This window comes from Staurois parvus, unplaced genomic scaffold, assembly GCF_062004578.1.
Source record: "Staurois parvus isolate SC_StPar_1 unplaced genomic scaffold, SC_StPar_1.0 ptg000708l, whole genome shotgun sequence".
Classification (NCBI taxonomy): domain Eukaryota; kingdom Metazoa; phylum Chordata; class Amphibia; order Anura; family Ranidae; genus Staurois; species Staurois parvus.
In genome coordinates this window covers 8,222,980-8,234,176 of record NW_028318504.1, presented here as the reverse complement: position 1 = coordinate 8,234,176, position 11,197 = coordinate 8,222,980, and the positions used below count along the sequence as shown (strand labels likewise).

Sequence of the window (11,197 nt, the reverse complement as noted above, 5' to 3'; positions counted from 1 at the left end):
CCAACTAGGAATGATGCTCTGCTGGACCTGGTAATCTCAAACCATGCAGAGCTTATTACGAATGTCCATATCAAAGAACATCTGGGTAGCAGTGACCATAACATTATTTCATTTATTGTTAGTTGTAAACATCAATCACATACAGGAAAAATAAAAACTCAACTTTAAGAGCAAATTTTCCAAGGTTGAGAGCTGCTCTCCAAGACTTAGACTGGGAGGGAATATTGGCATCGATGAAAACAGAGAAATGGGAGTTCTTCAAAAAGACAAACAAAAGAAAAGTCAAATCTATGTGGCTTACGGCCAAAGTTAAAAAAGCTATACATAATAAGAAAATAGCTTTTATTAAATATAAAAATTAAGGAATGCTATCTTAGTTTAAACATTACAAAGAATATGCCAAAATGAAATAAAGGCCGCAAAATTTGAAAACGAACATCAGATTGTAGAAGATAGCAGGACAAACCCCAAAATATTCTTAAAATGTATTAATAGTAAAAAGGTCCGGTCCGAGCATGTAGGCCCTTTACAAAATAACCTAGAGCGGGGGACTGGGGACAAAGAGAAGACAAATGTATTAAATACCTTCTTCAGCTCTGTGTATACAAAGCAGCATGGGGGAGCTCTTGTCCATAATGGGCATGGTATTGACACAGCTCCAGATGATCCACATTGGCTCACAATTGATATGATCCAGAAATATTTAGACCGAATAAAGGTGAATAAAGCACCCGGACCGGATGGCATACACCCACGGGTCCTTAAAGAATTGAGCTCTACCATTTCAAAGCCATTGTTTCTAATTTTTAGGGACTCTTTAATGACTGGCATAGTACCATTGGATGGGCGTAAGGCCAATGTGGTGCCTATATTTAAAAATGGGTCAAAATCTTTACAAAGTAATTATAGACATGTTACTTTAACTTCTATAGTTGGGAAAATACTGGAGAGTTTAATCAATTGACTCCAACCGTACGCAAATATGCAGCCTCTTTGGCGGCTGGGCCTTGACGCTGAACGGCCGCATAGTTGCGTACCATTTGAAAACACATATGTGCTGACCTTGGACAGAGGGGTGGCGGTGGACGTGGTATACTTGGACAGAGAGGTGGCGGTGGACGTGGTATACTTGGACAGAGGGGTGGCGGTGGACGTGGTATACTTGGATTTTGCAAAAGCGCTTGACACAGTTCCCCACACACGGCTAATGTGTAAGGTAAAGTCTACAGGCTTGGAAAAATCTGTATGTAAATGGATAGAAAACTGGATAAAAAAAAAAAAATGGCTAAAAGATGGTATCCAAAGAGTAGTGGTTAATGATTCATACTCTGAATGGTCTAGGATCATCAGTGGTGTACCCCAAGGTTCAGTGTTGGGACCCTTACTTTTTAATATATTTAAAAACTATATAGGGTCTGGGATTAAAAATACCATATCAGTCTTTGCAGATGACACCAAGCTGTGCAGTGGAATAACGCCCTTACAGGATGTCTCCAACTTACAAACCGACCTCAATGCACTGTGTAATTGGGCAATTAAAATAGGCATAGACTCCAGAGAGATATCATATTACATCATTAGCAAGACTTCATCTGGAATATTCACTTCAATTTTGGGCACCAATTAACAAAAAGAACATTGGGGAACTGGAGAAAGTGCAGAGAAGGGCAACCAAACTGATAAGAGGCATGGAGGAGCTCAGCTATGAGGAAAGATTAGAGGAACTGAAATTATTCTCTCTTGAGAAGAGGAGATTAAGGGGGGATATGATCACCATGTATAATACATAAGGGGGATATGATCTCCATGTATAATACATAAGGGGGGATATGATCACCATGTATAATACATAAGGGGGGATATGATCTCCATGTATAATACATAAGGGGGGGATATGATCTCCATGTATAATACATAAGGGGGATATGATCTCCATGTATAATACATAAGGGGGGATATGATCTCCATGTATAATATATAAGAGGGGGATATGATCTCCATGTATAATACATAAGGGGGGATATGATCTCCATGTATAATACATAAGGGGGGATATGATCACCATGTATAATACATAAGGGGGGATATGATCTCCATGTATAATACATAAGGGGGGATATGATCACCATGTATAATACATAAGGGGGGATATGATCTCCTTGTATAATACATAAGGGGGGATATGATCTCCATGTATAATACATAAGGGGGGATATGATCTCCATGTATAATACATAAGGGGGGATATGATCTCCATGTATAATATATAAGAGGGGGATATGATCTCCATGTATAATACATAAGGGGGGATATGATCACCATGTATAATACATAAGGGGGGATATGATCACCATGTATAATACATAAGGGAGATATGATCACCATGTATAATACATAAGGGGGGATATGATCACCATGTATAATACATAAGGGGGGATATGATCTCCATGTATAATACATAAGGGGGATATGATCTCCATGTATAATACATAAGGGGGATATGATCTCCATGTATAATACATAAGGGGGGATATAATCTCCATGTATAATACATAAGGGGGGATATGATCTCCATGTATAATACATAAGGGGGGATATAATCTCCATGTATAATACATAATGGGGGATATGATCTCCATGTGTAATACATAAGGGGGATATGATCAACATGTATAATAAGGGGGGATATGGTTCTGGCCAGCTCAGTGGATTGCTTTAAAAAAGTCCTGGATTCTTTCTTAGATACACAGAATATAACTGGATACTGACATTTATAGGTAAGTTGATCCAGGGAATATCCGATTGCCTTTTGGGGTCATATGACGTCCTCCCAGAACAAGTTCTCCTGCGCACCCAGCAATCTCCGTGATTGCTGTGTCCTACGGACACAGCTGATCACGTGATATGGTAAAAGGCCAGTCACAGCGGCCTTTTTACCACATGATCAGCCGTGTCCAATGACAAACTGATCACCGGGAAATGCAATTGCCGGTTATTGGCTGCATTTTCCTCACGCTGAAAGTACTGCTGAGAAACGGCAGTTGTCAGAGGAGGCATCGGCATTGATGATCAGTGCCCTGATGATCGGTGCCCAGCAGTGCCGCCAACCTGTGCCCAGCAGTGCCACCCACCTGTGTCCACCAGTGCCACCCACCAGTGCCATCCATCAGTGCCGCTCAGCAGTGCTGCCAGTCAGTGTCCATCAGTGCCAGCTCATCAGTGCCGCCTATCTGTGCCACCTATCAGTGCCCATCAGTGCCGCCTAGCAGTGCCCATCAGTGCTGTCTATCAGTGCAGCCTCATCAACGCACATCAGTGAAGGAGAACAATTAACTGTTTGCAAAATTTTATAATAGAAACAAACTTTTTTTTTTTTCAAGTTTTTTGCTCTTTTTTTATTTATAGCGCAAAATATAAAACACCCAGCAGCAATTAAATACCACCAAAAGAAAGCTCTGTTTGTGTGAAAAAAAAATTATAAAAATTTCATATGGGTGTAGTCCCAAAGAAGAAAATAAAACAACTACAAGCACCAGCAATCAGAAGTCAAAAGTAAAACTTTTTCACTCTCCACTCAAATTTCCCACTCTTTTTAGCTATCATCCAGCAAAAAATGCCATAGGGGGGTCGGGGGTCGGGGGGTAGGCTGTCAGGTAACCTGTATGGGACCCAGTGATTTCTTACAGCAGCCCTGGCCAAACATGCAGAAAAACTGGCTGTTTACACACACACTTTTTTTTTTTTTCTCATAACTTCCCAATGTATAGTACAGATGGACATATGCATATAGAAAGTAAAAGTTTAAAAAAAGAGGAAAGCTAGCTGGACAGAAAAAATAATCCTTTTAACTGGCAGTTTATTTGTCCGGAGTGTTCAGATGTCCAAACTAATCTAATATCATCTGCTAATTGCTCAATTTGTCTCACGAGTGTACGGCAAAATGTAGGATGACTTTCATCATGTAGAAACCAGAATGTGATGACACGCTTGCTAATTCAGCCGGATTTGCTGCATCTACACTTGTAAACAATGACATAAAGATGAGTGCGTACACGAGGGATCGCTGCGTGCTTCACGCGCTCAGCTCCACAGGCTCCTCACACGCTATCACTTGAACACAGTTGTTTTATCTCCAGCATAGAGGTGTCTGATGAAGTGGCCTGACATGAGGGCCCTTCAGGGACCTGGAAAATGAAATGCTTTGCTGGTAAATGGACTTTGATCTAGAGGGACAGGGAATTACTGAGAAACAACACAATGGACAACTTTGGTCAGAATAACAATGGTCAATAAACAGGTAAATGTTTTTGATTCATTTAGGGACACAGGATCCAGAAATAATTGGGTTATACTGCTGTCTGCAGGAGGAAGAACAAACAGTGACTAGCTTCACATTACCCCTCCCATTTTCAGCATGCCCCAGTTTTTTTTTTTCTTGTTTTCTAGAAGAATGGACATCTTTTCTCTACCAAGTTCAAATTTTTTACAAGCCATTTTTTTTTCTTTTTTCCAGATTCTTTTTTTCTTCATTCAAGATTTCATCTAAACATTTCTTGATCTGGTCTCTTATGTAGCGATCCTCAAGGATAGGTTTGAAGGTTGCACCCGGACCCCACTAGAGTAGATGGTTGCAGGGCATGCTCAGAATGTGACCTTTTGGCACTGGGCTCTGCTTGTGGTACTTTCCAGATCTTGTGTAAATAGCTGCATAGCACTTTCCAGGTCCAGAGCTGTGGCACAGCCTCTGGTGTGACCCAGTCTCTGAAGACTCCTTAACCTCCCTAGTGGTCTGATTATGTCAGTATTTCTGTGCTCAAAGCGGTACATTTTTTTTGCATGGAAATGTTTTTTTTATTGTAGGCCTGTAATTTTTAGGAATAACTCACTGAAATCTGTCTGAACAAGAGTCTAGTAAACATCCCGGGTAGGATAAAATTTGAAACACAAAATCATAAATTATAATATAATAAATAATCATAAAAAATAATAATAAATTTATTTCAATAATATAATCAAACCAAAAACACTGAAATTTGAAATATAGCGCCAAGTTCGCACATCACTGATCTTAGTCGCAAAATTGTTTTCAGTGTCTGATGACGAATTTCCCCACAAATCATTATCACTCAATTCTGCAAGTGGTTCTGATTTACTATCGCCGTTCTCTAGCTGGTCTAAAACCGCTTTTGACCTAAAGGGACGCTTTTTGGACGCCATGACGTTTCTCAGTTTCCAGGCGGAAAGAACAGTAAAAATGCAGGCAGGGCACAGGACAAATCACTCGGGACAAAATGTATGTGAAATGCTTTGATACAGTAATGAGATTTTAGTGTATTGAGTAAATGTCACTTTTATAATTTTTGAATTTCTTGCCGGTTCCGGTCCCTGTGCGTCCCGATGCTTGCAGGGAACGGAACCTGGAACACGGATGCCGGCATCAGCCGGAGAAGATGACCGGGGACACTGCAGGGGGGACATTGCAGGAGCAAAGGACAAGGTAAGTGTTGGAGGGAATCCCTGAGCAACGCTGTAGGGTAATCCCGAGTGTAGCTCGGGGTTACCGCTTGTGATACTGAAACTTTACCCCGAGCTACACTCAGGAATACCGCCAGGAAGGTTAATAAGTAGGCCATGAGGGTTAAGCTCTAGGAGCTACTTTGCGTCTTAAAACCATTGTGCATCTTTTATATGCTGATTTCCACAGAAAGAAATTGACTGCTGTGTCACTAAGTTCAGTGTCTCTCACACTCAGCAAGAGATAGCACCTTCCCGCCACTGCTCCTTATAGCAAGAGACACGCAGTTTCATATTGGCAAGTTGTTGCTGCCACCTATGACCTGGTCAACTCCAACCATTTGAACCTTCCTGTCTTCAGTGCTCAAAGTTTTACCTTGTATTAGAGCTAAGTACTCCCTACACTGTATCTAGAGCAGTCTTTCTCAACCTTTTCAACACAGAGGAACCCTTGAAATTACTTTTTGGTCTCTGGGAACCCCTGCTAAAAATTACTGTATCTACAGCTCATGATACATTCGTGTGATGGTCAGTGGAAAGAATTTTCCTTATACTTGTGGTCATTGAGAAGAATTACCTCCTTATAGATAACTAAAAATATCAATGGTGTCAGCGGGAACCTATCTGAGAGGGGGATATTGCTCGTTGCCCAAGGAACCCCTAGCAACCTCTGTAGGAACCTTAGTTGAGAAACCCTGATCTAGTGTTTCCAATTGACGATCCACAACAGTTCTGAGATGGCCTGCACTGTTCCCTGTTAAGGGCCTTAAATCAACAGCTTGGAATATTGTCTCCTGTGACGGAACTCGGCGTCCAACCGACTGACCAGACGATCTTCATATAATAACATACTTATGATATTAGTATAAGTGTCTGTAATTCACACTGTCACCACAGACAGATATATTCAGAGGATTATTACATACAGTAGCACTCTTCAAGAGACAGGGATTCTTTAGTTTGCATTAAAAGCTTTAGCAACAGTTTCAACACTTTTCTAAAAATAGGATTTATTACTAAAAAGGTCAAAATGGTGCAATTAAAATATTTACAGAAAAAGATGTAACTTAGATATAAAGAGAACAATAAAACAACAGAGAAAAGGAGTTCAGTAGGCAGAATACTTGCAAAAGTCCTTGGTTTGAGCAGAGTCCAATTGTCCGAACAAAGAGGTTGCCTTGGCTCTCAAGTCTGTAGATGTTTTCTGATAGCCTGGAGAAAGACAGCTCTCGTTTAACATCTGTCAGTCTTTTTCTATCATATCAAAGGGGTGTCTCCTGAGAACAAATGACCAATCATCCAGTTTGGGGATGGGTGTTAGGCGGTAACCAAGGTTATGACCAAATCCCTTACAATTTCATACTAAGGTCAATAACCTTCAATAGGTACAGGCAACCTCCTAGCAACTGGCAGATTAATAGTTAGAATTATATTTCAAATGCAAATATAACAAACATAACGTACCCTTGTGACCCAGGATAAAAGAGACTGCTTCTTCTCCCTTGTAGGTACTAATATAGTGATGTAAGGTCTTGTGTGACTCATATTAAAATGATCTATCCTAATATATACTTCATATTAATGTGCCCAGTTCCTGCTGAAATTTATGAATTGTATGAAAAATGACTCATATGGAATGTACGTTTTATGGCACGCTCTAGCCCTAATGGCCTAACAGGTCATGTCTGACTGAGTTATTGTTTTACAATCGGGCAGAGGAAAGTGGTTTTCAAGCAGACCCCTATCTGTGTTTTATTTAGGATAAGAGATTATTTTGACCTCTGTTCAACTTATAGCTATGCATTCCATTGAAAAGGGAGGAGGGGGGACAGGAGAGAACATGGCTGAGACCTAACAAGATGGCTGTCATGTACAGCGTCCATGACTCTAGTGCGCACAATCATCACATCCCCTACTTGATTTCTTAAATTCCTTACAGTTCTCCTTTGCTCTGTTTGGTGTGGCTCCCTCCTCAGTTTTAACCCAGGAGGAGTTCGCCACAGTTATGCAGGATTTTATGGGCCAAATTGCAATTTTATTTGCAGATTCTGACCACAGAGGACATAAGTGCACCTCAATTCCTTCCCCTGTGGATTCATTGTCTGACCTTCTTGCAGCTTTAGCAGCCTCTGAGCTTTTGGTTGTGGAAGCTTTTCTGATGAAGGGTTTCACAAATGCTTGCAGGATGAGATTGTCCCTGAGGAGTCAAAGGCTCCCTAAGAGGATCCACAACTACTGAAATGTTTCCCATGAAAACACAATACCCAGATGTCCTGCACACTGACTGGGAAATAATTCTTTAAGATCTTCTGAAAGATCATCACAACGGATACCTTGATCATTGGAAGAGTCCCAACTTCCAATCACCATTCTGGAGCTTTAAGCAATTTAGTTATTTCTACCACCCTGGACATCTCGACTGGAAGGACGTCTGATCAGGACACGGACAATTCTACAGCAGTTGCGTACATCTACCATCAGGGAGGAACCAGAAGTTTTGACGCAGCAAGAGGAGTAGAAAGGATATTGTCCTGGGCTGAAATTTTATATTTCAGCCTTATCTATCTTTAACATTCCAAGCTTGGAGGTTTGGTTGGTAGAATACCTGGACCTGGTGGAATTGTCCCTACACCCAGAAGTGTCCCAAAACCTATGTTACAGGTAGAGGACAATGGATTTTGACCTCACGGCCTTGAGGCTCAGAGATCCTCTGGTGGTACAAGTGGATGGTTTGGTGGCTCTGTGGCGTCAGTAAAATCTAATAAATGCCTTCCCTGTCTGCTCTGCAGGGTCGAGATGGAGGCCATCACTGATAAAGATCAGTGATCTTTAGTCCTCATGCACACTGGACATTTTTACAGCTGCTGTGTTTGGCTTTTGATTTTTTTTTTCTACAGCCAGTAAACCCCCCAGCATGTTATCCTATATGTTCATGCACACATAGACTGTAATCAGCATTTTTTGGCTGGAAAAAAACCCAGGACTAGTGGGTTTCTAGAGGAGTTTTGCAGCTGTAAATATGCTCTAATGCTGAAACACACAGTAAAATGTGGTAAATCAAGTAAAATCAGCGTATATGGACTTTTTTTGACCCCCAAAAAATGTTTTTGGTTACAAAAAGCTAAAAAAAGCAAACGCGAAAAAACTTGGCAAAACACAGCTAAATGCTAATACAATAAAGCTGAAAAACTAAAGTTAAAACACCCAGTGTGCATGGACCCTTACAGCTCCACAGTGGCCCAGGCAGGTGTGATGCTCTGACCTGATTATACACTTGGCAGATGCTCTGTGGGCTCTTCTAGATCAGCTGGATCTTCTGTCCCAAGCCTTCATGGTTTCTAGCTTCAGAAACATGACTGTTGAAGCCTAGGTCTTGAGGGACAGGGGCCTCTCCAACTCAGTGATCCTCAGTGTTAAATGGCAGGAAGGTAATTTCTGGTAAGGTGTTGCATTGCATATGAAATACATACATCACAGATCCAGACTTTCTTACAATGAGGCTTGCATCAACAATAGGCCCTGAGTACTACCAATGGTCAGATCTAAGCACTTGTGCCTCCCATTCCTTGATTTAGACATTTGTACTGGGGGGTCTCTCATATAGCTCTCTCTGAACATCCAACTGTGGCACCATTTGATTTGAATTTAGTTCATTCAGCTCTTCCAAAACTGATACTACCCTATTATTGTATGACTCTCATTATATATGTTTGTCATCATTTTTCTGCAATAAATGGTTGAATTGTTTTTTCTAAGAAGCCACGGTTTGTCCTCATTGGGACCCGTTGACCAATGGGATTTCTTTCCCTTGGTTTTTCTTTCTTTTTATATACCCTTTGAATCTATCAGGAATGTACCTCTTTCCACTCTCATTGACAAGGTTGCCATCAACTGTGAGGCATGTGTCTGAACTGGTGGATTTGTGCTGTAAAGAACCTTTTACACAAAATAATCCTTCCTTCTCAAGGTAGTTTTGGCCTTTCATTACAATCAGGGCATTATGCCTCAGCCTGGCTATACACCAGACAGAGATTTCCGTTCATTGTCTGGATGTAGTTCTAGCTGTGTGTGTCTATCTCACAGTAACGGCTTACATTAGAAAGACTGACTCCCTATTTTTCTTCCCTTATGTGGTGACATAAGCTTCTCATTCCACCAATTCTCATTGGCTCAGACAAATCATCATACAAGCTTATGGAATTAAGGATTTGGTTCCACCTTTCATTGTCGAGTGACACTAGCTAGCTCCTTAAGTGCTTCTTGGGCTATTCGGCATCAGAAAGCTCTTTGCAGAATTTGTAAGACTGCCTCCTGGCCTTCTGTTCACACATTCTCCAAGTATTACCAGATAGATGTTCAGGCCTTATCTGGTGCTACCCTTGGGTGGAAGGTCCTTCAGGCAGCTCTGTTCAGGCAATCTCTAGCTTGTTTTCAGTTCTTATTATACAGTATGTTGTAGTTGGGCCTGTTAGCGTTTTGTATGCTGTGCTGCCCACCCCTCATTTTGATTTCTTTTGGATATCCCGATCATCTCTGAGGCCTGTGATCCTTATTGAATGAAAAAGTAAATTCGATTTTTGTACTCATCCTAAAATTCTTTTGTTGGAAGTTCAATGAGCGACACAGGTACCACCCCTCTGTCTTTATGGTATGGATCTCGGCTTCTCATTGTGCTGCAGAGCATTCCTTTTTTTCCTTCCTTCTCTATTGCGACAATAAAGGAGGGCTGGCTCTGTGTGTAAACACTGCCAGTGATTACATTTGCAGTGATTGGTTTACAGCTATCACACGGTCTGTACACTCTGGCTCTTTTCATATTGCGTGTGATCTGCACTAATTGTATATGCCCTAGCACTCTACAGACAAGAATGTTTTTAAAGTGATTGTAAGACTCTACTTTTTTTTAATAAAAATAATAAACATGTTATACTTACATGTTTTTTGCAATGGTTTTGCACAGAGCAGCTCTGATCCCAGCATTCTAGAATGCATTAAAGTGGTTGTAAACCTCAGACATGAAATATGAACACAGCATGTCCCTCTATAGCAAGGGCGGACTGACCATTTGGGCTCTTGGGCACTGCCCGAGGGCCCAGGGTCTGTAGGGGGCCCCATGAGATGCCCCTGGCACCTTTCATAGGCTTTTTTGGGTGTGGTTTGAGTGTGGGCGAGGACACAGGGGCCCCATGGTCCCCTATTGAGTTGTCAGTCTGCCCCTGCTCTATAGTGTGCACTTGTTTGAATCCAGAGCACTAAGTGTCATTTCTGTCTGCTGCTTCATTCCTCCGCTATCTGTATGAGTCACTTCTGACAGGTTTTCCTGACACCAAGAGAAAAAAGGTGACAGGGGAGGGAATTCCAGCACATTGACAGACTCAGCTTTGTTCCTGTTTGCTGCGTAGAGGGGTGTGTGTCCCTTCTCTCCAATCAGTTCTCCTCACTCCCCACCTCCTGCTTTCAGAACTGAGTGATCCTGTGCAAATTCTGCACTTTGAATGGATGTAGGGGACAGATGGCTGCAGATAAACAGGTACAACTTACATAAGGAGGCTCTGTTTCATCTCTGTGTATCACCTGAGGCCAGTCACTTCACTGGGTACATGTTAGGTTTTACAATCACTTTAAATGTCCACCTAAAATAACAGCTGCCCCATCTAGCTATTTACCACAGTGGCCAGTCAGC

General features: G+C 41.5%; 1 protein-coding gene across 1 annotated transcript in view; it reads right to left on the bottom strand.

The window, feature by feature from the left end:
* Positions 1-4,979: 4,979 nt before the first annotated feature.
* Positions 4,980-11,197, bottom strand: part of LOC149445826 (uncharacterized) — a 43,169-nt gene continuing 36,951 nt past the window's right edge. Inside the window, exon 4 of the mRNA XM_089653362.1 lies at positions 4,980-6,726. Within this exon, the coding sequence (XP_089509488.1) occupies positions 6,623-6,726 (104 nt within the window). The 3' untranslated portion in view covers positions 4,980-6,622. The remainder of the gene's footprint in view (positions 6,727-11,197) is intronic.